This window comes from Oreochromis niloticus, linkage group LG6 (assembly GCF_001858045.2).
Source record: "Oreochromis niloticus isolate F11D_XX linkage group LG6, O_niloticus_UMD_NMBU, whole genome shotgun sequence".
Lineage (NCBI taxonomy): Eukaryota > Metazoa > Chordata > Actinopteri > Cichliformes > Cichlidae > Oreochromis > Oreochromis niloticus.
In genome coordinates, this window is record NC_031971.2 from 10,123,350 (window position 1) to 10,150,920 (window position 27,571).

The window sequence follows — 27,571 nt, forward strand, 5'->3', positions numbered from 1 at the left end:
AGAGAGCTCACTCTGAACATAATTTCCCTTCCATTGGATAGTGAACCATTTTCTGCTTGAAGTCAGATGTTGATGTGAGCAGTGCAGATCCACTGATGAACCTTTGAGAGCACAGATCCTGGTTTCTCCTCCATTAACACCTTTAACACAAACTTTCATTAGCAAACTGATTTACTCCCTGTTTTTGGCAGACTCCGTTTGACTTTGTTAGAATATTGTTGCATGAATAATGCTAAACATTATTCATGCAACAATATTCTGTAGTTCACATTAGCAATTAATCTAAATTCAAAGTTTATAAATCATCTACAAATCATATAGTAGGCCTATGTAAAGTTACTTCTATTCTTAAATAGGGACTAATAAATAATCACTGATACCTGAGATAAAAAAGATGACAACCACGATCAGACGTCCAGCGTTTCTCAAAAACATGATTGCTGTAGTCCAGACTTTTAATGTAAAGTTGACCGTAAAAACATGAAAAAGGTAAGTCGTCCTACAAACTAAATAGTTCTCTTTTTTAGAGTGAAAGCTGAGCGAGCCAGAATGACTCTTGTTTCTGTTTTTAGTAGTTTCACACACACATTGTGCAGCTTTGACACTAATACCAAACCTTCGTACTCTCCTTGGTTTTCCTCTCAGTCTCTCTACGGTGATAAAGAATCTGTAAGCTGAAACTTAATGGTCGACACGAACAGTTTCAGCGGTGTAGAGATTAATTTGCTATGATAGTGTTGTGCTGGGTGTGGTTAGACGCAGGTGCTGGATGTGGTTCGAAAGTGTCAGGCTTTAGCACTTTTGAACCACACTCAGAGGTGTAAACACACCTTCAACCACAGGGGTAAACACTGTTTAAATACTTTGAGTAAGAATTGTGTTTTAAATTCACTCTTGTTTTTTGTGGCCTCAAATGCTGTGACATGTTGTTTCACTGATGAAAAATAAGCACAATATGAACCCAAACAATTCTGGAGGCATTTTTAAAACTTTTTTAAAAGGTATAACCTTCTCTCTAGCTCTGAGTAGATGATTGTTACTGCTCATGATGTCACCAAATGCTTGTTTAACACAGCAGTCTATGCTGCTGAGGGATTTGACCATCTTTGCTGAGCCATTCTGCAGGCATCAGGAACATGTTCATGTTCTCTGCTAACCCATTGTCAGCTCTCTGCAGCAGAAGAAAACTGAGCTGTAAATGTTGTTAGTTGTCAATCTTTTGAGGTTATGAGGCAGGTTTTCACTAGAAGAGAAATTTAGTGATCACAGCTGATCAGTATTTAATGTAAAAAAATATATAAGTTGCAGGAAATCAGGTCAGTTTTTTTTGCACTTGCTGTCATTTTTCCATACTGTTACAAAGGCGGATGGTTGTAATGAATTTAATAAGGTTCACATATGTACATACTAGTACTTAACTGAATTCAGGGTTATATTAAGAACTGACTTTTTTCTTTTATTATATTTATTTTACAGTGAAGACAGATGAGTTTATTCCTATATTTTTAAGTCATCATCAGGACTGTTGGTCTTGGGATTGCTGGTAGTGTTGCAGCACCCCCTGCAGCAAATGGCAGACATCACAACACCCACTGACAAGTGCAAAAAAATAAAAATAAACAATATTAATAATAATTGAAAAAAGATAGACAAACTGTTGAAATACTTCAAAGACCACTTCTTTCATTATTTTTCTCAGAAATGTGGGATTTGGGAAGTTGTTTTTTTTTCCTAAAAAAATCATGTTCAAATAACATTACATACTATTCACCGGCTATCACAGTGGCACAAACACATTGTTTTTTGTTGTTATATATTACAGTGTCATTAAATAAAAGAACAAAAGAAGACCATCAAATTAACAAGCTTCATCTCTTTAAAAATACTGGGAATTGTCCGGGTGCTGGCCTCTTTAATGTATCATTCTCGACCTGGGACTGGAAACATGGACATGGACCATCAGACTCACCTGTCCCTGATGAATGTCCTAACAGAAGGTTTTAACACTTTGGTCATCAGATCAATAAATTGTGAAGGAATCTGTCGCCTAAACTTCTGAGTGCCAAGCTACATTACAAATTATTCAGTAATTTCACGGTCCTACCTTTGTTACAAAAGGGTTTTTTGGATATTTGTGAATATTTTACGTTTGGGTCAGGAAAAACATTATCCATATTTTTGATAGGTTCTTGTCAGTCGTGCATAAATAGGTTTATGTATGCCTTGACTGTGTTAGGAATAAAAGAAATATTTTTTAATGTGTATCTGCTCATTATATTGTTTTATGTACTTTAATAATGAAGGCTTGTAGAGCAAGGCCACCTTTGACTCACAAATAAGTGCTCAGGCAGACTGAAAAACAGGACGTTTTAGTGCACAGGCATATTAATAAATCAAGACACAGAAAAGAGGAACTTTCCATATAAGCAATGTGTGAGACTGTGTGATGTGTAAAGTACCGAAATAACACCATATAAGACACACCTTATGATTCTAATGTTAGAGAGCTCTTGCAACTGGCGTTTGAGCTGTGCAGGGGTCTTTCTCTCTGGAAGATGATTGAATAAAAAGAAATATAACTGTTTTAACACACTATGAGTCGGTTTTCTCTGTTTTGTCATGGGGAAAAAGAATCGGGTTCAATAACTGCTACTTGTTAAAAACCACGTAGTTGGAAGGCTAATATGCTTTTTAATGGTTTCATAATGAATTTACTTACCTGTGTGTCTTCCTAACAGGTAAGAGTTAATTATTGTCACATCTGTGTTAAAATATTGTGTCTCCGTATACTTTTTTCAACAACGCAGACCAGTTGAGTTCAGTTTTGTCTGTTTTCTCTTGTCCTCTGTGTGTTGGGAGATAGTAGGTAGTTACATGACTTACATACTTTAGTTATACTAGAAAGTAAAGAGACAAATTGAATACTACATACACTTTATACCTTATACCCTGCAAGATGCAAGCAGGTAAGACCCCAGGTGCAGACTGTGCACCTGGGGTCTTGCCTGGTGTGGTCGACCCCAGCCTCTATCAATCTTGTGCTTAAAACTTGTTCCTTTGCTCCTATGATTAGTGCCTCTCTGCTGTTTTTCCGGCCAGGTATTATCCAGCCATTGACAGCATTTTTCAGTGTCAGCACTTCTTCTATCTGCCGATGATATATGCTTTGCAGGAGCCTTTCCTTCTGTGATAGTTCTTGTTGTTGCTCTTTCTCAGGTTTCCCCTGCCTGAGGTATTCACTAAGCATGTGAACTGTGGCCATCTCCTGACGTACTCATGGATCTTTGTTGTTTCATCCTGGATAATGGTTATGACGTTCACTTGTCCTTGAAGAGAGAGAGGGAGGGAGAGAGAGGGAGAGAGAGAGAGAGAGATGTACCTGTGGTTCTACTGAAGCCTCTTCCAGTTCTGAGGGCAACAGCTCAGAATACTACACCACTGGGACCTCTTTGGGCTTCACCTTTCATATCTGATCTACTAATGTGTTAGTTTTTTTCACAGGCAGTGCTCTGGAGGAAATGTTGGTAGAGGAAGCTGCCATCCACACGGAGAAGGCAGCAGTCACCAGACAGCACTTGGACCCACTGCAGGTAGTCGGGCATAGACAGATCTAGGTGTTGCAGAGGCTGCTGTCTGGGAAATGGTCAGCTGGGTGAGTGATGCCATTTGCTAAATCCACACTATTCAAAACAAGAAGCAAATGGTGTATCTTTCTTTTTGGAGATGATTGAGGAGACAGCAACACCATTCCAGTGGTCAATGGAGGAATGGACTGTGCACTTGCTGCCTCTTCTGAAGGGGTGGCCCAGATTGACAAATGGACAAAGCAGATACCAACACGGGCTGCCTGTGGCCAAGGGCGAAAAAATAGGTGAGGTGGTCCCTGATGCTGGGTGCGTACAACCAGAGGTTTATCCTGAACTCTGTGGCTCTAACCAGTCCCCTGACTGACCTCACATGGAAAATTGGCTTAGATCTGGTTCAGTGGACAGACTGATGGCAAGTCGCATATGAGAGGCTGAAGCAAGCACTCTGGAAATTGTCAGAGCATGAACGTCACTATAACTCTGTGGAAAAAGAGTGTTTGGTCAGGTCTTCGTGCTATTACGTGCTGGGGTGCCCATTCATCGTCTGTTCAGACCATGCCACGTTGCAAAGGCCCCACCATATTTTAAAAAATATTTTAGGTAGTACAGAGGCTGGGGGCGCAGATGGCTATGGCTGACTTCCTCTGTTGGCGGCATGAAGGTGTATGGCAACTGGGTGTGGTTTGTGGCTCGCTGTCAGAGGGAGAGAAAGGGCAGTGTTGGAGCAGCACCACTGGGAAGAATGGCACACCTGTTGTGTATTTCTGCAATATTTTTTCTCTTCCCATAGAAGTTGTGAGCAAGCAGAGGACACAGATATATTTTTTAACAAAAACTTTTCAGGGCGGGCAGTATAAAGGCGGAGGTATGTAAAGTGATGGAGCTATTTTGTGGTGCAGAAGAAGAGAGAAAAATGCCAACACGATGACTTTAATGTTTCATCGGTTCAGTTTTACAGACATTTCGCCAAAGCTCTAAACCATCCAGTACAGCTTGCATATCTGACAAAGTTGGCAATAGTAATTTGAAGTTGTGTTGTATTTTGCAGGACATGCACAACACATTTCAGCAGCAGCAGCATTTCTATTTTTCTACACACTACTACTTTTCTTACTCTTGTATTTTATTTTCCACTATGATGTATCATTTTTACTCTCTACTTATCAGTTGTGGTGTCCCTTCTGTGTTAGTTCATTATTATCCCAATCAGTGAATGCTCCCTTTAAATGATTTTTTTATCACAATGATTCGATGCTGCAGTAGATATTAGTTTCAATTTCGTCGAGTTCTGCTTCCTTGGCATAGAGCTCAGCTGCATTGGCATAGAGATCAGCTTCGCTGGCATGAAGATCAGCTTCTTCATAATAGAAATCTTGTTGATGTTTAATATTAACCTGCATTCTGCTGTAATGAGCTGAGATGTTTTCACAAATGGGACCAGGGTGCATCTACAGAAAGAAGACAAGTGATATGAGCACTGGGTTATTTAACACTAAGGATTCAGTTAATGCCTCATTCAAATAAAGAAATTACTTTTTTGTAAATGTTGTACATTTTGTTTTGATGTATGATATCTATCAGATTTAAATGGTTTAGTTTTTTTTACGTTCATTCTTTGTATGCAGTTAAACTTGAAAACATTGCAATTTTAAAAATTGAAACAAAAAGGAGTACATTTTTTTTTTATTGTCATTAATGAAGTCAAAAGTGTTTCTTATATTATTATTCAATGAATCAATGGAATAATTGATGAAATACTCGATTACTAAAATAACCAATAGCTGCAGCCCTAATAGCTAACAATTCGTGCAGAGGATGGTCGGGATATTTTATGGATAACAGTTCAGTGGTCTCCTCCCCAAAAGAGCTTTAGATGTGTGCAGATGCAGCTGATAACACTGTGTCATAATGTGAATGTGTTTTAGTCAAATAAAAAAATACAACTGTTGAGTAGAAACATGATCGAGGTAGGTGGTGAGCTCCAGTGACAAAAAGGCTACAAGAGGTTAGGATGTAAGTGAGGAAAAAAAAAGCATGATGTATGAAGTTTTTCTGTGATGGAGAATAAATTATTATTCCTGTGAAGAGAAAAGGAGAGATTTTTTTTACCTGTTTATTATCTGAAGTTTCTCGCCTTGGAGACTGACTGGAAGTCCTCTTTTTTCTATTGCACAAAAATAAATAAATAAATAGGTCAATAGTTAAAACATTTCATATCACAGTTTAACCATGACAGGTGTGACAGATAAGACAGTGTAGCTTACCTCCTGCACCAGCAGACAGTGAGAAGTATTAAAACCAGCAGAGCAGCAGAAACTCCTGCAGCTGCTGGTGTCCATGTTCCTGTGATACTTTGGACAGTGAGAGTCTTTGGAGCAGAGCTGATATCTTTGTTGGTTTTCACAGCACAGGAGTAGCTTCCTGCATCCTCCCTGATGACTGGGTCTAGGATCAGATGTTTATTCTGGTTCTCTCTCGGGGTCAGAGGTCGACTGTTCAAGTACCAAATGTAGTTTGTGTTGTCAGTCAGAGGACAGCTGGTACTGCAGGTCAGTGTGACTCTCTGACCCTCTGTCACCACTGCAGAAGGAGTCATCTTCACTCTCAGCTCTGAAAGAAGAACATACAATAATAACAATAATTCTTATTATTATCATTATTATTATATTAATAATAATAATAATCTCCTCCATGAATTGCTGCCTTGTAGTGGAGGGGTTTTTGTGTCCCAGGGATCCCAGGGCCTATATTGTCAGGGGCCTTTCCCCCCTGGTAGGGTCTCCCATGGCAATGCAGTGTGTGCCACAAGGGCGGTGTCCCTGGCGGAGTCTGGAGTTGCCCTCGGTGAGAGGCAGAGGGCTGGGGCGGGTTTCTAGTTATTCCTGGTGGACAAGAGGGTTTTTCTCTGTGCCTTCTTTTCATAATTTTGAGAATGAGAATAAACACCTCCAAGTCTGAGGCCACAGTCCTCAGCCAGAAAAGTGTAGTGTCCTCCTGGGTGCCTCCTGCGTGAGGTGTTTTGGGCATGTGCCACCAGGAGGAGGCCCCAGGGCAGACCCAGGACATACTGGGAGGATTAAATCTCTTGGCTGGCTGGGAATGCCTTGGTGTTCCCCCAGATAAGCTGGCGGACGTGGCGGGGGGGGGGGGGGTCTGGGCTTCTCTGCTTATGCTGATGCCCCCGTGACCCCGCCCCAGATAAGCAGATAAAAAATGGATTGAAAATTGCAAATTCACAACATGGGTTACTCACAAAACATCATTTTTAAAAACATGTTTTGTGAGTAATGCCATGTTTTAAGTGAAAAAACATAAAATTTACTGAAGCTCAGTTCTTCATTTCTGTGACTTTTTACAGGGAATGTTTGCTTTATTTCACTGTATTTGTCTGACAACTGGGGTTATTCATTTCTTTTCAGCTATTCATGCCATTATTGTTACTGTTCTAAAATGGTAAATGGTAAATGGCCTGTATTTGTATAGCGCTTTACTTAGTCCCTAAGGACCCCAAAGTGCTTTACACATTCAGTCATCCACCCATTCACACACACATTCACACACTGGTGATGGCAAGCTACATTGTAGCCACAGCTGCCCTGGGGCGCACTGACAGAGGTGAGGCTGCTGGACGCTGGTGCCACCGGGCCCCCTGACCACCACCAGTAGGCAACGGGTGAAGTGTCTTGCCCAAGGACACAACGACCGAGACTGGTTCTAGGTTACGTATGGGTTATATAGATGTTTTTTCTTAATATTACACCTTGTGATATTTGCTCAATCCAACATGAAACTTGAATGACTATCATTTTCTTAATTTCTGTGAATAGGAAAATCAGTATTTGTTGTCTATTTGATATATATAGCAAAGTGCTCATTATGAAATATTAGATCAAGATTATAAAATTGTTTTATATATTTTAAAAGACAAAAATAATGTTTTTGTCACTTGATCTGACTGTACATAAAAACACTGAAAGGGTGAATTTTTCTACAAAAGGAAAATGTCTATGTTTGCTTTTGAGCCTTGCTCTGTAATGGAATATTTTCACAGTCCTATTAATGAATAAAGTCTGCTGAGTGAAGAGTTTAGATTTACCTGTGACAATCAAAAAGACTCCAGGCAGATCAGACTGAGTCCATCCTTCATGATCTCTCTTGTATTTGAATGTGTATCCTCCTGAGTCATTCTTCTTCAGGTTGTTGATGGTCAGCATGTGTTGGTTCTTCATGTTGTCCTTATACTCCACACGACCTGCAGCCTCAGTCAACCTTTTAACTTCCTCATCACCACTTCTCAATTTTTTACTCCAGCATTTGAACTCTGGCTTCATGTTATCAGGATGTGAGTATTCACTTGTGATGTTCACTGAAGATCCTTCCAGAGCACAGATTCTCCTGCTGACATAATTCACTCTCCAGCAGTTTTTATCCTGAACACCTGAAATATAGATGGATTATGAGATGACTGACTGGTTTATATTTCAGGATGTCAGTGACTCAATAAAAAAGAATATTTTTAACACATACAAACTTCTGGAGATTGAAGACGTTTGTGGCCTTTAACTGCACAAGAAAATGTGCCTCTTGAAGACTTTTGAACTGAATAATGTTGATTCTCATAATAGCTTTGTTTGTTGTGGTACCAGAGGTAGGTAGTCTGAGGGTCTGTCAGATTACATCTTGTGCTACAAGCCAGTGTAACAAACCCAGAAATGGAAGAAGTCCTTTGAACATGAACCTCTGTTGATAAAAGATAAATACACTTCCTGTTATGCATAGATGTATTCATATTATATAATTCAAACAAATGTTGGACTCAACAAATCTGACACGTGAGTTTTGGTGGAGTTGTTTTTGTACAACTTCACCTCTGGGATATGTGATGGAGCACGGCTCATCCACTGATGTCTGTTTATAAGAACACATGTCTCCATATGCATAAGTAACACTGAAGCAGGTCTCTGTGATGGAATCTGAAGAAAAAGTAATTCAATTAAATATTTGTAACAAGATTATTTTTATATTTAGAATTGAGATTTCTATTCATATCAAATTTATTTATTGTCAAATAATATAGCAGAATGAACATCATGACTCACCCACAGAGACTTCAGGGGCTCTGAGATCCTCGTAGCCTTTGACAGCACAGGAGTATGTGACTGCTTCCTCACTGCTGAGCAGCTCTTGGTACCAGGGAGACCAGTCCTCATAGAGAAACTCTCTGTTCTTGTACCAGATGTAGGCTGCAGGCTTTTCAGTCAGAGGACAGCTGCTGCTGCACATCAGTGTTACTGTCTGTCCCTCTGTGGCAGGAATCACCTTTACCTGCAGCTCTGAGAGGATGATGGAGAACAGCTTATACAATGATGTCATTTGGAAAGCTATTAATGAGTAAAAGTCACTGTACCTGCAACAACTTGAAGACTAATTCTGTTGAGCCAACAGAGTTGTGGACTGTCTGTAGTCTTCATACAGCAGTAAGAGTTTGCATCACTCTCTCTTAGATCATTGATGGTTAAAGTATTGTTTTTCTCTTCAGACATGTTGTACGTTACACGTTGTCCATCCACAGAGAGCTCACTCTGAACATAATTTCCCTTCCATTGAATAGTGAACCATTTGGTGCTTGAAGTCAGATGTTGATGTGAGCAGTGCAGATCCACCGATGAACCTTTGAGAGCACAGATCCTGGTTTCTCCTCCATTAACACCTTTAACACAAACTTACATTAGAAAGAAACCTTTCTGTCAAAAAGAGAGAGAGATTCTGTAGTTTACATTAGGATCTAATCTGAACTCAAAGTTGTCATCTATAAATCATGTAGTAGGATTAGCTAAGGTTACTTTTATTCTTAAATAGGGACTAATAAATAATCACTGATACCTGAGATGTAAATGATGACACCCACAAAGAGACGACAAGCATTCCTGAACGGCATGATTGTTGTAGTCCAGACTTTAACGTTTAACATTGACAGTGAAAGCTTGAATAAAAAAAAAAGTAAGCCTAAGCTGTTCTCTTCTTCAGAGTGAAAGGTTAGGGGGGGAAAGATTGACTGTTGTTTCATATTCAGTGGTTTCACATCTTGTGCAGCTCTGAAGCTAATACCAAACTTCCTTCCTTCTCCTTTCAATCTTTTGTGGACTCTGCTGCGTGCACTTGTATTTTAAATAAATGTGCAATAAGCCTCAGGTGCTTGAGGCTGTTGAGAAGAAAGCTGTGTATGTGTTAAAGCTTTTGTCCATATCTCATTATGATGGTTTATGCTTTGTGATGAGTACAAACCTCTGTGGTGATCAAGAAACCGCAGATTCAAGCTCACTGTGCAACATGAACTGCTGTGGAGATGCAGACTTTTTTTTGCCACTGGTTACAGATGGGTGCTGGGTGTGGCCTAAAAGTGGCAGCTTTTATCACATTTGAGCAACACTCAGAAGTGAGAACAGGTCTTCAACCACAGAGATAAACACTGTAAATTTTTAAATAAAAATTGTGTTCAACATTCACTCTTGTTATTTCCTGCCTCAAATTCTGTGATTTATTGTTTGAATGCTGAAAAATAAGCATAATTTCAGATTCCCTTAGCACCCTCCTCTTTTGTTCTGTTGTTTAGTAATTTGAGACCAGAAGGGACCATACTTAATGCTCATTGGGTCAGCAACTCCATGTTTAATGCAACGATCTATGATGCTGAGGGATCTGATCATCTGTTCTGAGCCATTCTGCACACGTTGGTAACATTTTCTATTGTTCTCTGCTTAACCCTCAACAAGTGAGGTCTGTAAATGTCATTACTTATTTATGTTATGTGGCAAGTTTTCACTAATCTTTCTATATTTTACACTCAGGGACAATTGACTTTAATGATTGTTGATCACTAAGAATTTTAATACTTTTGGTTTTACTGTCATATTTTTACTGTTACTATCAAGTGAGGGTGTGTGCCAAGCAGCGAGAGAACCCAAAATGCAGGACTTGGCAGACAGGCTTAACTAAACTCAAACAGCTTTACTGCCAGAGCTCAGGAACAAAAACCTAAACTGAAAACTTGAACAGAGGGAAAAAGACATTAGGCTATGGGGGAAAGAGACACTGCTGAGGAAAACAAGGTGCAACTGAACAGAATCAATTAATGAAAAAAAGCAAAGAACAACTGAACACAACACACACAGGACAAAAGACTATCAAAACAAAACAGGGAACCAACACTTAGACTGATACTAACACCTGATTTTGACAGGCCAAAGTAAACACAAAGACAAACTCACTAAACATGGACACAGACACGTAGATGAGGCATAGACAACACAGGAGGGCCAGAAAAACATGAGAATAACAAAGAAAGCGATGAATACAAAATCAGAATGAAAACCTAACCAAAGTAAAGGTAATATTTAAACTAAAAACAGTCAAATGGGAAATATCAAACAGAAAAGTCCCAAACAGAAAACGCTGGGTACAAAACCCAGGATCGTGACAGTTATAGCATTAATGCTCATAATAAACATGGACAAAGTTCCAAATAATAACACCTTTAACAGAAACTTTCATTAGAAAACAGCTTCATTATCTCATCCATCTTTTTTACCTTTCTATCAATAATCTGTTGGCATCTGTGACCCTCAACCTGCTGTCCCAGCACGCAGCAGCAAAGAGGATGGCACTCACCACAGCAGACTCATAGAAAATCCTGAGCATTGTCCGATACATGTTAAAAGATCTCAGCTGCTTCAGAAAATAAATACGATTCAGGTCCTTCCTGCAGAATGCAGTGGTGCTTTTAACCCAGTTTATTTTCTGACATGAGTGTGTTGCTGATCACTTTGGCAGACACAAAGTGTTGAAGACGCAGATATTGTGGCCTTCCTGTCAGGTAATCCACAATCCAGGACACAAGAGAGACATCCACATGCGTCAGCTTATCACCCAGGAAGGTTGGCCTGATGGTATGAACTGGAAAAGTCGAAAAACATAACCTTCACAGTGCTCGCTGGCTGGTCCACATGGGCATCCACAATTTATCAGGTAGACGTTGGCAACCTCAACTCCAAGGCAACACTTGGAGCTGAAGCAGATTCTGATGTGGTTATTATTAAAAGGTTATTATAGTTAACTAAACCTTAGCTAAGAACTAAAAGTAGATGTAAAAAACATACAAAAACTTTGTTCACAAAGTTTGTTACTCTTTAAAAAAATTGTGTTTGAAATTCACTCTTGTTTTTTGCTGTCTCAACTGCTGTGACATATTGATTGATAGACAAAAAATAAAATAATATGAAATATAAAATATGAAACCAGAAAATTCTGGGGGGCTCCTCTCCTGGTTTTTTTCGTTTGTTCGTTTGTTTTGCAGTTTGAGACACGTCCACTAGAGGGCATTATTATCATATCTCGTGATACAGTAATGCTGAGGGATTTAATCATGTTTGCTGAGTTATCCTGCTGTTATTGGTAACATTTTCTATTGTGGTCTGCCTACCTGTTATCAAGTCTGCACAGCAGAAGATAACATGAAATGTTATATAGCTGGTTTTCACAGTGGTTAGCACTGTTGCCTCACAGCAAGAAAGTCCGGAGTTCAATTCCACCACCTGGCCGGAGCCTTTCTGTGGAGTTGGCATGTTCTTTCCATGTTTGCATGGGTTCTTGTTCCTCCCACTTTCCAAAGACATGCAGTTAGTGGGGTTGGTAATTCTAAATTGTGCACTTGAGTGTGAATGGTTGTCTGTCTCTATGCGTTAGCCCTGTGACAGACTGGACAGACCCTGTCCAGGGTGTACCAAGCCTCTTACCCTGTGGCGGCTGGGATAGGCTCCAGCACCCCCACAACCCTGACATGGATAAGCAGAAGAGAATGGATAGATGGAATCATTGGTTGCAGGAAACTCACCTTAAAACAGACCCGGTTTTACACATATTTGCACTTGTTTTCTGCCATTTGTGTGCGGTTATAATGGTGGATGTTCATATGTCAAAAATTCCAAATGTTTAGGTTAATAACATATAATTAATTAATATTAGAATTAACATCATTGCTTATATAACCTTGGAATTTTTCAGTAAAAATAAATGTGTATTTCCAATGAAAGTCGTGAAAAACATTTCTCCTAAAAATGACCTAAAGTTATCAACTTAAATATAAAATTTATGTGTAATCCTGTTCTCTAAACTTTTTTTCAGAATTACTCAGTATTTCAGGACACGTTTCTTCTCTCCTAAGAGATCTTGGATTATTACTCATTTATACCATCGCACCTACCTGTAAGTATTTTTACATAATAATTACATCCTAAGTCATGGGCTGTATCAACACTGTCACCTAACTGTGTAATTTTTTTGAACATTCTGATAACAAATAGTTTCTTTAAGCGATAATAATAGAAGGGAAAATGGTTTATTCAAACATCAAACATTCAAGAATCTTACAGAAAAAGCTGAAGAAATAAGAGAGAAATGATTATTCAGATAAATCTTCACACTAGTTGTAGCTGAAAGAATTAAACTACTACAGCGCTTTAGCTTTTTTTAATATTTATTAATACTCATAAAGGTTATTGATTTATGTTAAGCCGTTAGTGGTTCATTTATGGTTCAGGAAAAAAAAGAAATGATGACTTAAAGTTTTAACTGTTCAGTTTGAAAGCTCTAAACCACGCAGAAAGCAACAACACAAAGCTCACAAGTAGGACAGTTTGCATGTTATACAAAGTTAGCAATAACATTTTTACATTGTCTTATACTTTGCACGCAACACATGCATTTCATAATCAAACATCTTTAAATTGAAAACCACAAGCATTTCTACTTTTTACTCATTTCTACTGTATTCTATGTGCCATTTTAGAGTGTGATTGTTTTACACTCTGTACACAACAGCTGTGGTGCTTTTTTGAGTTTTTTTCTGTTTAAAAGGCAGTGACTCAATATTGGATGTTAGAGTATAGATCAGCTGTATTGGAATAGAGTTCAGCTTGATTGGGATAGACTTCGCCTTCACTGGAGTTGAGGTCACCTTGATTGGAGTCAAGTTCACCTTCATTGGAATAGAGATGAGCTTGTTGGTGTGTATTGACAGGCATTCTGCTGTAGTGAGCTGAGAAGTTTTCATATATGGGATTATGGTTGACCTGAGGAGACCAAAAAACATAACCTCCCACAAGGTACACATTTAACACAATATGGAAGGTTAAGACGTTGGTGAGATAAACAAGACAAAAAAAATCTATCCACACAAAGGATAAATGATCAAGTAAAAGAAAAACAGGATTGTGGATGCATTAAATGGTGTACCTGCTGTTTGTTGTCTGATATTTCACTCTTTGGAGAATGACTGGAAGCCTTCTTTTTTCTGAGTGTCAAACATGAAAGGATACGACTGAATAACAGATTTCAAATCAGAGTTTGAACATGATTGATCTAAAAGAGAACACAGTGATGCTCACCTCCGGCAGCAGAACACAGTGAGAAGTATTATTATTATTAACAGGAGAGCTGCAAAACCTCCTGCAGCTGCTGGTAGCCATTGAGCTGTGGTGTTATCCTTGTTGGTTTTAACACCACAGGAATAATTTCTTATATTCTCCCTGCTGACTGCGTCTAGGATCAGATGTTTGTTCTGGTTCTCTCTCGGGGTCAGAGGTCGACTGTTCAAGTACCAAATGTAGTTTGTGTTGTCAGTCGGAGGACAGCTGGTACTGCAGGTCAGTGTGACTCTCTGACCCTCTGTCACCACTGCAGAAGGACTCATCTTCACTCTCAGCTCTGAAAGAGGAACATTGTTAAATAATTAAAAACTATAAATCTCGTAAAAATTTCCCAGTTACCTTTATTTAAAATATAGGATATCATTGTGATTGGTAATGTGATACAGGTCAATTGGTGTGGAAAGCAAAGGACAGTCAACAGTTTTACAAGCAGCACTTATTCTTAGACCAGCTAAAATGTGATGATCAGTGAAATTTTGCTGATAACACTTTTACATTCAGTTTTGTTTGCTCAGGTTTACATTAGGCTTTTTAGTGTAAAACACTGAGGCTCTTACATGAATAAAACATCTTAATCCTTGTTAGGAGACTTTACCTGTGACAATCAAAAAGACTCCAGGCAGTTTCAGTTCTTTATCATTTTCTTTCAGGATGAATGTATATTCTCCTGAGTCATTCTTCGTCAGGTTTTTGATGGTCAGGATGTGTTGGTTCTTCACGTTGTCGTGATACTCCACACGACCTGAAGGCTCAATCCGCTTTATAAATTCCTTATCACCTGTTCTCCATTTTTTATTCCATAATTTAAACTCTGGTTTCATGTTATCAGGATGTGAGTATTTACTAATAATGTTGACTGAAGATCCTTCCAGAGCACAGATTCTCCTGCTGACATAATTCACTATCCAGCAGTTTTTATCCTGAACACCTGAAATATAGATGGAAGATTTACAGTTGACTGTGGTGTCTGCATGTTGAGATAACAGCTTTTTATTAATTAACAGAATTAACAGTTTTCTTTGATACTCACAGACTTCATCAGATTGAAGATGCTCGTGACCTTTAATTACACAGTAAAGGTTGTTTTCCAAAGAACTTGGAGTTGAAATGCTCGTTACATTTTCCCTATAAAGTTTTCCATTTTCATACCACACATAGACAGTTTGAGGGTCGATCAGAGGACATGAGGTGCTACAGGTCAGTGTGTTCCCAGGTGTCCTTACAACATGTACCACTGAGGAGATGATAAATACAGTTTTGTCAGTCACTGTATTATTAATATGCATATTTTATATGTGTATGTATGTCAGTTACATGGTTTTGTGTATGGGAGCAGATTTGTAGAGGTGAGTCCAAAGAACAACGGCACTTGAACTCACTTCTCTTTTCCTTATACGAGAGTGATCTGTGTACTCATTCTGTCTTTTCCTCGTCAGGGAAGTTTTCACTTTAACACATTTTCATTGACTGCATCCCCACACTTCCATAATAATCTTGGCATTCTACTTTTTTCATCCAAAGCATAATGTAATTCACGTTTGTTCAAAAAATTGTTTCATTTTTTAAAAATACTGATGGCTGCCAGTGCTACTCCTCAGTTTCTTAGTAGATGTACCTATGGTGTTAATGTGAAAGTCCTAGTTGAATTCATTCCTGAAGTATTGCAATCACAAAATGTTCAGAAAACTAGAACTTTGACCTTGACCTTGAGGTCAGTGTCACTGAGATTCAAAATCATCAAAGATTTTTAGTACATGTGCCTTTTGTAGCAATTTGGAAATCCTACGTTGCCTCATTCTCGCAGTTACAAATCTCGGTGTCCATGCCAACTGCCAATAACATCTTTTAACCTTTCAGCCTTTTTACAGCTGAGGGGTTAAAAAAGTGAATGTAGTGAGTGTATTTCAGAGATCAGTAAGAAGATGTGTTTGTGTGTTCACCTCTGGGAAATGTGAAGGAACAAGGCTCATGTACTGATCCCCGCTGATAAGGACACATTTCGCTTTTAGTGTAAGTCACATTGAAGCATGTTGATGTGATGGAATCTGGATGAAAAAGAAATATTAGAGTATTGAGTTTGTTTACTGAGAATTATTTGACTTAGTTTATTTATAGTAGTTTATTTTGTAACACACTGAACATCATGACTCACCCACAGAGACTTCAGGGGCTCTGAGATCCTCGTAGCCTTTGACAGCACAGGAGTATGTGACTGCTTCCTCACTGCTGAGCAGCTCTTGGTACCAGGGAGACCAGTCCTCATAGAGAAACTCTCTGTTCTTGTACCAGATGTAGGCTGCAGGCTTTTCAGTCAGAGGACAGCTGCTGCTGCACATCAGTGTTACTGTCTGTCCCTCTGTGGCAGGAATCACCTTTACCTGCAGCTCTGAGAGGATTATTAATAGAAATAATATCAATACATTGATAATTCATAAATCAATCGGTTCTTCACGGGTTTGATAAAACCACTGTACCTGCAACACTGAGAGAAATTCCCCTTTGGCCACAGTCTGATTTGTCAGCAGGTTCTCTGCAGCAGTAAATGTTTGCATCATTCTCTGCTAGATTGTTGACTGTCAGAGTCAAGTTACTATCTGCTGACATGCTGTACTTTCCATCTGCAGAGGTCTCAATCTTCAAGCCCCCCCTGTGTACACTGTACCAGTTCAAGCTTGAAGTTGGATGTTGATGTGAGCAGGACAGATTTACTGATGAACCTTTCAAGGCACAGATGCTGTTTGTTTGTCCCTGAACACCTTTAACAGAACATTTGATTAACAAGCATTTATGCAGATTTACACAATTTCTGTAACATTGATCTCTATACCAACAAGTCAGGGCAGTTGCACAATGATAATGCAAATGATTAACTTGTACTTTAATGACCTGTAGCTCATCAAGATAGAATTACTGAAAGTCCCTTCAACTAACAGATCTTATCCTGTTTTATCTAATCTTTTTGTGACTTTGCACAATTTGGCTACACCTGAAATGTTTTGCAGTCTTAAATTGAACAAAATATATCCTCCCTGAGAGATGGAGAACAAAGATCCAAGATCCAAAACAAACATCTGGCTTCAGAACACAACTGCTTTAAATTTCAGCTTTTAGTCAGAATGTTTGATTGTTTGATCTTCTAAATACTCCAGATGCTGTTCGGGTAAAATAAAGGAGGTGAAATTCAGAAGTGTCCTGCTTAAAAGAGAGATACTAATTAGAGAATGGACAGAGCGATAAATGCAAATGTGTATACAGAGTGCATGAAACACCATATATACCAGTCAAAAGTTTGGACACGCAGAATGACTGTAAATCCCTGAAATGTCTCTCTACATATAACGCGTTAACGGGTCAACTGCGCTAACATGTTGTCGCTGTGCAGCTCCACACATGGGGCATATATATATATATATATATATATGTTAGGGGGCTGTCAACATTAACACATTAATATGTCATTACGATATGGAAAGTAACAGTTCTTGCTTTTTACTTTCTCTTTTTCTCACAGTTTTAAGCTTCTACATGCTTGTGACTGGTAGAAGACTAGAGTTTGGGTTACAGTAGTTCTCCAGCACATTTTAAAATGTGTTGATCACATATTTTTAATTGTAACACAGAGTGATCGTTTACTGATATGGATTTGAGACAAGCTTGGAATGAGAGACTCATCTCACTATGGCCTAAACCCAGTACTTCATAGCACTGATGCAAAGGAACATTTAGTACATCAATCTTTAGAAACTAACAGCTTTCATAAAACTGCAGTATTTGATACAATGGAAAGGTGAACAATCTGACAAACCAGTTGAAACAAATACAGAAACAGGATATTTTTCTGTGGTGATTTAAAAAAAAGAGATAGGTGACTGTGAAAGGACAGGAGGACTGACCTTATAGAGTCAAAAAACATCGTTATTATGGCTTAAAGTAAACAACAGTAAAATTTAAAACAACCTCAAATATCTACAACCATAAAATGTTACCTATGCATTAATGCAACATTTACACTGATACATACAAAGTGGACATTGAATTAAGGGATCAGGGAAAACAGAATCTTTCCTACCTGAGAGACAGAGAACAAAAACCCAGAACAAACATTCAGCTTCTGTGAAGAACATGGCTGTTGCAGACTGTGCTGTCTAATCAGAAAGTTGATTTATAAGCTTTCAAAACCCCAGCTGCCGTCTTATTAAAGAGTGAATGCTTAAAAGCAGAAGTCATCTTCTTAAAACTGTGAAGTCTGATGACAGAATGGACAAAGAAATTAGGGCAAGTGTGTTTTCATGCAACACCTTCAGATCACTTCCTCTTGTGGAAAGATGAAACTTCAAGTGTCAAAGTAGCTGTTTCACATATTTCTATATCTCTCTATATATATCTCTCTAGGTATTTATTAGTATACATATATATAAATAGTTATATGCATGACTTAATTCTATGGGTTTTTTTGTTTGTTTGTTTGTTTTTTAATGTTTCCATGTTGTCAGAGTGAAAAAAAGGTACATGTGGTTTGGTTGTCATTTTGTGGTCCAGATAAAACTGAGAAAAAAACCCACAGACACACAGACTTTGAACTTTTAATGTTCAATTCAAAAGCATCTCAAGCTCACACACATGAAAACTTCATGAAACAACAGGTTTTTGTTTTGCTTTTAGTACAACATTTTGAATTAGTGCGTTTACTGCCAAATATTTCTAAAGTCAGAAGTCAGCCATGTTTTTTCTTTTCAACTGATTTTTATCATGTGTTTTATGCAGAGTTTAAAAACAGATACACCAGTTGTGATGCTGAAGTCATACAAAAGTCACTCAACTACAGAGGAATACTATTTTTTAATATATGGTGACAAACTTTATTGGGCAGGAAGTTGGAGTAGAGTCTGCTGTTCCAAAACCAGGATGGAAACAACTTCCTCTCTGAGGGTGTGTGGAGCGACTGAATGAGTGGATGTTTGGACTGCTTCTCTTTTCAGAATTGCTTTCTTGAGAGTGTAAGAGAAGTCTACAGGGCTGTTGTTTTTCTTTGAGACAAAGATGTTCAGGTTTTGGTTGAGAGAGGTGTGGTATTGAATTACTTGTTGGCAGCTGTCTCTCCGTCGTTTGTATCCTCAGTGTGGATCTGTTGCCCACCTCCTTAATTCCAAATGAACAGATCATCTTGGTTGCAAAGACATCAGACTCCAACACATTCAGTCTCTTTAAAGACAGACATTTATATATATATGAATGACCCTTTGAAAGACATTTCAGTGTCTAAAAGAATTAAATATGGCAATGATTCATGTACTATTATTGTTCCAGCTCAGTTACACATGATGTGCTTTGACTGCAGTGCTCATACTGTCTGCCTAAATAACAGTGGAAAATGGAAGAAGTGAGTTGCAGGCTCAAGCCAGTGGTTCAAGAAAGCAGTTGAAGGCTAGTGACAGTGGTTACAGTAAGCAATGATCTGCAGGTCGTGATGCAAATAAACAGCTAGCCACAGATAGTGCTGTAGATAGCAACCAGCAAATAGCTCTGCATGGTGGTGTGAAAATGGACTTGTGAACAGTGCAGGAGGATGATGAAGTGAAATGCAGAAGCTGTGGCAAAAGGGAAAGAGAAGTGAAGGCAAATCAAAGCAGTGGACAGGCAAGGTGAATGAAAACTGAAGCTGTAAATCAAAGCAAGATTTCAGGTTATTTGAATGTTGTAAATGTTGGAAAAGAAGAAGAAATGTTCGAGGGTGTTTCGTTGTTACAGTTCTCAGTTCTCAAAGAATGATGATCAGCGGGCATATTCCTTACAGAAGACCAATTACTTTTTCCATGAACCCATTGAAAGACAGTCTTTAGAAATCACAGACAATCCCTGATGGAGACATATTCATATATTGTGTTTTAAAGATAAGGAGAGTATAGGAGAATGGAAACTTTAAATGTGATAGAGGGATAGAGAAAGGTGAGCAGTGTTACATGAGCTCAGTACAGAAAAAGACATTGCTGTGCTCCTTCTACAGGAAATGCATGGCTTATTAGATAATGAAGTTGAATGGGGCATGAGTAAGAGAGGACGGTTCTTTCTAAATCATGTTGCAAATCTTAGTGCAGATGTAGCAGTTTTATTTCCTCAGCACCTTCAGTTATCACATTATCAAATCCAACTTAATATTTCTCTAATTCAGTTCAGTTTTATTTATATAGCAACAAATCACAACTAAATGTGCCTCAAGGTGCTTTATAGTGTAAGAGCAAGCACATGGCGACAGTGGGAAGGAAAAACTCCCTTTTAACAGGAAGAAACCTCCAGCACAACCAGGCTCAGGGAGGGGGAGCCATCTGCTGTGACCAGCTAGGGGTGGGGGCAGTGGGACAGGACAGAAGCCACACTACAGAAGAGAACCAGAGATTAATGATTAAATGCAACCTGGTGTATCAACTCTTAGGAAGTGAGAAGAGGTGAGTGAAGAAAAAAGTGCATCATGGGACATCATGAAAACAATTCAGTTGATTTCCAGCGATTCAAGTTGTCATTTTAATGCAGTAATGTAAGTTTTTACAACTTAACAAAATGTTGTCTCTGTTGGATGTGTTTACAGATACAACAAAATTTCCTGCTTTTCTCAATGTATCAAATGGGGAAAATTCAAAAAATGTTCTATGCAGTGTATTGAATACCTAACATCTAACAACTCATGCAATAACTCATTTCTTCAAAAACACAGGAAGTCTCTGCAAGCTAATCAAGGCCATGGTACATGTGTGAATGCTGCACAATGGAAGAAGTGTGGCATGCAAAGATGAGAAAAATGTCGTCTTATGCATCAGCACCAGCCATGTGTGAAAGGCCTGCTGTTTAAAAAAAAAGTGCACCCAAAACACAAAAAGGACTGGCAGATGAAACAAACAGAAAAGACTGTGTAACCACAGAAAGTCTAACAGAAAGGAACACCAGAAGTTTAAAACTGTAAAAGCAGAAATACATGATGAAAAAGCAAAGAAGAGAAAAACTGACAGAGAGAGGCATTTCTATTTATAGACATTAGAAACAGTTACAGTAGAGCAAAGAATAGCATGGCAGGAAATATAACAACAGACGATGGACTCTTACACAGATGCTTTGGTTCATGCATTCTTGCTGTTTCTGTTTCATGCAGGCTTTATGAATGCAGACAGCAAAATGAAGGGTGAAAATGTGAAACATATGAAAATATGAATTCATTAGTAAGGCTGGAATGCCAAAAAATTTTATCAATCACAAAAGTGAAAACAGTTTGATCTGAGTACAACAGCTTAGCCTCCAATCTTATAAAACTGGACAGACTTTGGATATTTTTCTTAAAGCTGAGATGTTGATCATAAATAATGCCCAGGTTTCAAGCAGATTGTTTTGTGTATGTGTTTGGGAGGCATTAAGTTGTACGATGATAATAGCAGACACCTGTATACTTATGTATGTATGTCTTATTATGGATTAGTCTCAATTAAAATGTTGTTCATAAGGACAGGCAAAGCAGCATTGTTTTTTGGGTTTTTGTTTTTTTGCCAAAATCAGATGTTTATATAATAAATTTTTGCCTTCCATTATCTTAAAGAGCTGCTCATTAAGTAAAAGTAAAAGTAACTTAGCGATGGGGCGGTAGTTATGGACTAAGCCAGATACAGAATCACAAGGGAGGGAGGAATGGGGATTCAAGGAATAACACAAACCAGACTAAAACCAAGAACAGAAATAAACAAGAGAATTAAAACCTGAAAATACAAATATAAAGAAACACACCAGAATATGCTGCTCCAAGAAAGCACAAAACCAGAAACCCTTAACACTCTCCAAGAAAACCCTGAATGCAACACCCATAAAACTAAGAAACAAGACAAATGTAAATATAATATATGCAGAATATAGAATCATGAAACAAAGATAATCAAAAATACAAAACTAGAAAAACCTGAATCATCCCAAAACTCCTAAACCAAGACCCAGGGACCATGTTTAGCCAGATTAGTTCATTAATTTTTATATGGCCTGACTTTGTGCATATGTGCTCTGACTGATGTCCATACAATCTTTTAAATTGCGCTTAAAAACTCACTTTCACCCTTGGATGCACAACCTACCAATACCTACACTCTTCCACAAGTGGGGTCAAAAATGACCCCAAATAGAAACAATGCATTTTGCTATAAACTCGGTTGTTATTCTTCAAAATCTTTAAAACAAAGAGTTGTAATATTTTCATATTTGAGGTATTCCTCATAAAACATGTTTGTGACATGAGGCTCTTTGCATTTTTATTTATTTTTTCATTAATTTTAAGAAATTGCACTTTTTGTATCACTTGTATCACTTTCGTATGCTTGCGCAGCATATACTGCAGAAGCTGGGTCTTCCCTCTGAAAGGCACAAGTTGTTCATCCACTGTAACACAATCACTGAGGATGAATTGCAGTCTGCAGTTGACCAGGAACAGGCCCCATATGTAGCAGAAAGCTGGATTGTGGTTTATTTTCAGTCGGTAGGCTCTGGTCCTCTTGTCATCAAAGTGCAAGAAACGGCGAATATCTTTAAATTGACATAGTGGCCTTTTACAATGGGTTATGCAGAGGACTCCCAAAAAACACACCGACTGGTACATCCCAGTTCTTCTCACTTCCTGCAAGAATGGTCAATCAAATGAAGTCTTGGAGCTTATGTTTGATTACATTTTTCCACTCTTTTCCCCTGTCTGTGGCGACTCTTCGTGCCTCCATGTTTATGCATGTCAGAACCTCTTCTATTATATTGTCAGACATGAACATCTTCCATGCATTTACTGGGGAGACAGTACTAAACCCAGGTGCAAGTCCTGGCCGACTAATTCAGAATATTGTGGCTAAAGCAGTAAGAGGGGCTCATTCTGTTAGACTCAATATCCATTTCCTCTTCAGAGGACTCATCAGAGGACTCCTCTGTATCTGACTGGCCTTGTTCAGTGGGGGGGACAATAGTCTGGGTCCTCTATATCTTAGATGTCAGATTCTGAGTCAGTGTCTCCGATGGGCTCTTCATCCCATCCGTCCTGGATCATTTGTAGGTCCACAGGGATCCTAGCTGGCCTCATATTCAGCCATGTTACTTTAAATATTAAAAAAAACATCAGAAAGGACAATGTTTAAAATGCACAGGAAACTATAAACAGGGCTGCACATAAATGGTCCGCAGGTGCACATTCGATGTCAAAATAAAAGACGCGTACCAGATAAGAAGTTGGAACGCTCGTTTCCGTACATTAGATGTTCTGGAGGAGGACAGACATTTGTTCAGAACTCTTAAAGATGTCGAATAAGCAAGCTCTGTAAGCAATTACTTTGGTATTCCTCCACCACAAAAGAAGCGCATATTCTCTGAATTTCCGAGAATACTTTAATTTTGACAGCGAATGCACACCTGCGGACCACTTATGTGCAGCGCTGACTATAAATCATGTATGTTACTGTGTAACATACAGTAACATACATGATGTAAAAATTAATTCTTGATCCATCAGAAGTGTAAGTGGGTCAGTCATAGTTGCTCAGAATGAAAGTTTCATAGAAGATTCCATAGTAACTGCTTGGGGTCATTCTCGACCCCACTTGTGGAAGAGTGGGGTAGTGATACAAAATCTGCATTTTTTTTTAATTAATGAAAAAATAAATAAAAATGCAAATGGCCTCATGTTACAAACATGTTTTATGAGGAATACCTGGAATATGAATATACTACAACTTTGCTTTTTAAAGATTTTGAAGAAAAACAACCCATGGGGTCATTTTTGACCCCACGTGTGCATCTAAGGGTTAATCTAGCCTTTGAAGCAAATTAGTTCAGACTGGCCTGCATTTGTGCTACATAACCGTAACTGTTGCTGTAACTATAACTGTTTTTGTTGTCTTTTATTGTAACCTGCATTGCGGCACTTTTGTGAAGCACTTTGATGGACACAAATGTGCTAAAGAAATAAACATTGTTTGATTGATTGATTGATTCCTTATGACTCTTTTAGGGTGCGCCTAGAACCTTAGCAAGCCTTGAAAACTAGAAACTAATCTGCCAGTCCCCAATATTTTCTAATCTAGTTATTTTTTTTCTCCAAGAAAATAGTTAATAACATGCACTATGTTCTAAATAAAACTTTAGTTGTTTTTTTCTTTTGTACAGTTATGGTTTCATTCTCATCGTGAAACGTCCATCATTCTCATTTGGAGTGCAATTCATTTGTCAAATAGAGACAAAGCAGACAGGGCATACCCTGGTATTGTCAGGGTCCTGGGTCTGAGCGACCCAGGGACCCTGAGCAGTTTTGGACTAATATTATAATATATGTATTTTGTATTGCTGTCCTCGTTCTCCCTGCATATGTGTGTGTGGGTGTGGCCCTGGCAGGTGATTGGCCACACCTGAAGACCATGTCACACCTGCAGCTGATCAGGCCTCGTCGGAGGAGCTACTTGAGAGTGTGGTGGAGCTCTCTCCGACGCTGGATCATTGCGTGGCTTCACGTTAGTCTCTCGACCAGTTCTTAGTTTGAGTCTCCTGCATTATTGTGTGTCTGACAGCTTCCTCTCTCTTATGTCCCCAGGAGTAGCGAGAGACGAGAGGGCAGCGAGCACGGGGTGCTCATCACGGAGAAGCGGAGACAGGAGCACTAACACTGGGAAGAGGACACGTCACGGGAGTCGGGAGAGCACGGGATTTATTGTCATGTTTTTCCATCACTGTAAATAAACGCACTGCTTGTACTAAGAGCACCGCGCCTGGGTCCTCCATTCCCCACATCCCCACGGTCTGCCATGTCAAACCGTGACAGGTATGTCAAATTCCTGGCCAGCATGTCAGATTATGATAAAATGGGATTTGGTTTGTGTTCATTCGTTTTACACATCATGCAGGTTTCAAACTAAACCCAAACTTCCTTCCTCTTTAAATACTTTATGCATTTATATACTATAGCTGTCTGAGCAAGTTAGTATTTTACATTTGAAAAATTAACGCCTACAGAAATTTTATTTCTGCTGCCCTCTCGTGGTTGAACTTGTCACCTTGCAGCAGTGACATGCAGCCTTGTTCACTCAAGAATTGTGCTTTTAAATCAGTCTTGCTATTTACTAAATCTCACTTTGCATAGAACACATTCTTTCAGGTAACCAATGAAAAATTAGCACATGCTGACTTCACAACGTCACTATGAATCCAAACAGTTTGGTGGACTCCTATTTGCAGGAGCCCTCTTCACTCTTTCTGCTCTTTAGCAGTTAGAGACATGGCCACGAGATGGAGCCATTATCATAACTCATCATTTCAACAACTGCTTGTGCATTCAATATAACAGTCTCTACTATTGAGGGATGATTTAATCACCTGTTCTGAGGTTCATACAGGTAGTGGTAATATTTTATCCTGTTACTCTTGTTTCACTTTGTAAATATGTTTTAAAATTGCAGTTGTCTCTTCGGGATGTTAATTCATCTGCTCTCAGTTCATGAAATGGAGAAAACTCAACAAAAAACATCAGAATCTACTTCTCGTGTGTGTGTGTGTGTGTGTGTGTGTGTGTGTGTGTGTGTGTGTGTGTGTGTGTAAAGCTGATTATGGTTACAGTCTTGGCTTGTTTAGTTCCCATTGTGAAGAAACATGAAGTGTCTGCTAGTGTGTGCTAGTGTCACATACACAGATTCTAGGTTTGACGAACAGTCTGTTGTGGGCAAAAGACAAAAACCAGTAAAGTTCTAAAATGCATTTCATTAGTCTAAGATCAACAGGAAACAGTGGAAGAATGGAACCAATATATTTTTGACACTTAAAACTTCTCTTGAGTATTGAGTTGAATTAAGTTGATTCTCAAAATAGTTTAGTTTGTTGTGATACCACATGTAGGCAGTTTGATTGTCAGTCAGGTTACAGCTGGTGCTGCAAATCACAAATCACACTGTTGAAGAAGCTCTTTGAATGTGAACCTCTTTTGATACGAGATGAATACACTTTGTGTTACTCATGAAACATTGAAACAGCTTATATGATTGACCAAAATATAAGTTCCAACAAATACAAACAAATGCTTTTACAGTTTGTTTGTGAAAACTTTCCCTGTGGGATATGTGATGGAGGACGGCTTATCCACTGATGCCTGTTTGTAAGAACACATCATTCTATAAGCATAAGTCACACTGTAGCATCTTTGTGTGATGGAATCTGGACAAAAATAAATGAAATGAGATTCAGTATTTGTATCCAGATCATTTTTATAATAATACTTATTATTATTATTATTATTGGTATGTCCAATAATGTTGGGATGTCCAGTCTGCGCTTTGTTTGGGGCATCCAGGCGAGGGAACACCTGTTGCTGGATGCAGCTTGTCCCTGACCCAGAGCAGTGTGTCTTTTCCCTTTACTGTGTGCGTCTATTGTAATTAAGTAAATGACTGGTGTTGTGATGCAGTGGGTGGCAGATGTGCCCCAAAACTTGACTCATCTGTACACACCCACAGTGTACCCTGTCTGTCAGACATGATTTATATATAACTCACTTACTGCACATAATGTCCTCTTTGTATATATTCACTCACTGTATATACTGTTCTCTCTCTTTTTGCACAGTCGAGGAGCGTATCAGGTCACATTTTGCTGCGTGTTGTACTTGTATAATTATGCACATGACAAATAAAGAATCTTGACACCGTCGTGTGGTGTAGGAAATTTTGAGTGTTCCTTTTCTAACTTCCTGTATGGAAGCTAACTGAAAAGGTCTCCAACTTGGTAAATGGACTGGTTCTTATATATTTTCTACTCTTCTGAGAACTGAAAGCGCTTTACACAACCTGTGCATTCACTCCCATTCTCACAAGCACATTTTCTAACTAGCATTCACACATACATTCATACTTCGATTGATGCATCGGAGAGCAATTTGGGTTAGTATCTTGCCCAAGAATATTTGGCATGCAGACTAGGGAAAGCCAGGAATCAAACCACCAACCTTCCGATCAGTAGATGACCTGCCTGAGCTACAGCCACCTCCACTAAAGAAAGTTCGACATCCAGTGGATTTTCTGAGAATAACATATCAAAACAAAGTGGTAGAAATGGCTCAAACAGGGTTAAGTTCATTTCAGTGCATGTTTCAGAAACATATAGGGACTCAAAGTGTGCTCTACCAAATGGTTGGGCAGAACATTCAAAGTTCTCATCTCTATAAATTATACAATGTTGACATTTGTCCTTTTCTTTTGGTGAGTATATGCATTTACATCTATTCTTATTTCAGGACTCATGAATAATCACTGACACCTGAGATATAAAAGATGACAGCCACAAACAGAAAGCCAGCATCTCTCAATAACATGATTTTTTAGTCCAAACTTTAAGTGTAAAGATGGTAAATGGCCTGTATTTATATAGCGCTTTTATGGTCCCTAAGGACCCCAAAGCGCTTTACATATCCAGTCATTCACCCATTCACACACACATTCATACACTGGTGATGGCAAGCTACGT

At 38.7% G+C, this 27,571-nt stretch overlaps 2 protein-coding genes and 1 long non-coding RNA gene across 3 annotated transcripts; 1 reads left to right on the plus strand and 2 right to left on the minus strand.

The window, feature by feature from the left end:
- Positions 1 to 4,457: 4,457 nt before the first annotated feature.
- LOC109202518 (sialoadhesin) lies at positions 4,458 to 9,581 on the minus strand. The gene is made up of 7 exons (XM_025907686.1): positions 9,471 to 9,581; positions 8,995 to 9,297; positions 8,687 to 8,920; positions 7,684 to 8,025; positions 5,852 to 6,197; positions 5,697 to 5,751; positions 4,458 to 5,035 (listed from the first exon to the last, which is right to left on the minus strand). Exons 1-7 carry the CDS (start codon positions 9,556 to 9,558, stop codon positions 4,826 to 4,828), a joined length of 1,578 nt encoding a protein of 525 aa, XP_025763471.1. The 5' UTR covers positions 9,559 to 9,581; the 3' UTR covers positions 4,458 to 4,825.
- Positions 9,582 to 12,976: 3,395 nt separating this feature from the next.
- On the minus strand, positions 12,977 to 18,310 carry LOC109202678 (uncharacterized). The gene is made up of 9 exons (XM_019360594.2): positions 18,141 to 18,310; positions 16,546 to 16,827; positions 16,224 to 16,457; positions 16,012 to 16,116; positions 15,102 to 15,305; positions 14,667 to 14,999; positions 14,030 to 14,348; positions 13,878 to 13,935; positions 12,977 to 13,714 (listed from the first exon to the last, which is right to left on the minus strand). Exons 1-9 carry the CDS (start codon positions 18,193 to 18,195, stop codon positions 13,508 to 13,510), a joined length of 1,797 nt encoding a protein of 598 aa, XP_019216139.1. The 5' UTR covers positions 18,196 to 18,310; the 3' UTR covers positions 12,977 to 13,507.
- Positions 18,311 to 24,388: 6,078 nt separating this feature from the next.
- On the plus strand, positions 24,389 to 24,822 carry LOC109202698 (uncharacterized). The gene is made up of 2 exons (XR_002062643.2): positions 24,389 to 24,576; positions 24,657 to 24,822. It is a non-coding gene; the product is annotated as an uncharacterized LOC109202698 (long non-coding RNA).
- Positions 24,823 to 27,571: the final 2,749 nt, after the last annotated feature.

Bases quoted from the DNA above. Each gene is read 5' to 3' on its own strand.
- LOC109202518 (XM_025907686.1), bottom strand. From the start codon at position 9,558: ATGTTAAACGTTAAAGTCTGGACTACAACAATCATGCCGTTCAGGAAT. The intron at 9,298-9,470 runs GTATCAGTGATT...TTTGTGTTAAAG, and splicing joins TGTCATCATTTACATCTCAG to GTGTTAATGGAGGAGAAACC. The intron at 6,198-7,683 runs GTAAATCTAAAC...TTCTTCTTTCAG, and splicing joins AGTCTTTTTGATTGTCACAG to AGCTGAGAGTGAAGATGACT.
- LOC109202678 (XM_019360594.2), bottom strand. From the start codon at position 18,195: ATGTTCTTCACAGAAGCTGAATGTTTGTTCTGGGTTTTTGTTCTCTGT. The intron at 14,349-14,666 runs GTAAAGTCTCCT...TTCCTCTTTCAG, and splicing joins AGTCTTTTTGATTGTCACAG to AGCTGAGAGTGAAGATGAGT. The intron at 13,715-13,877 runs GTACACCATTTA...TGGTCTCCTCAG, and splicing joins TATCAGACAACAAACAGCAG to GTCAACCATAATCCCATATA.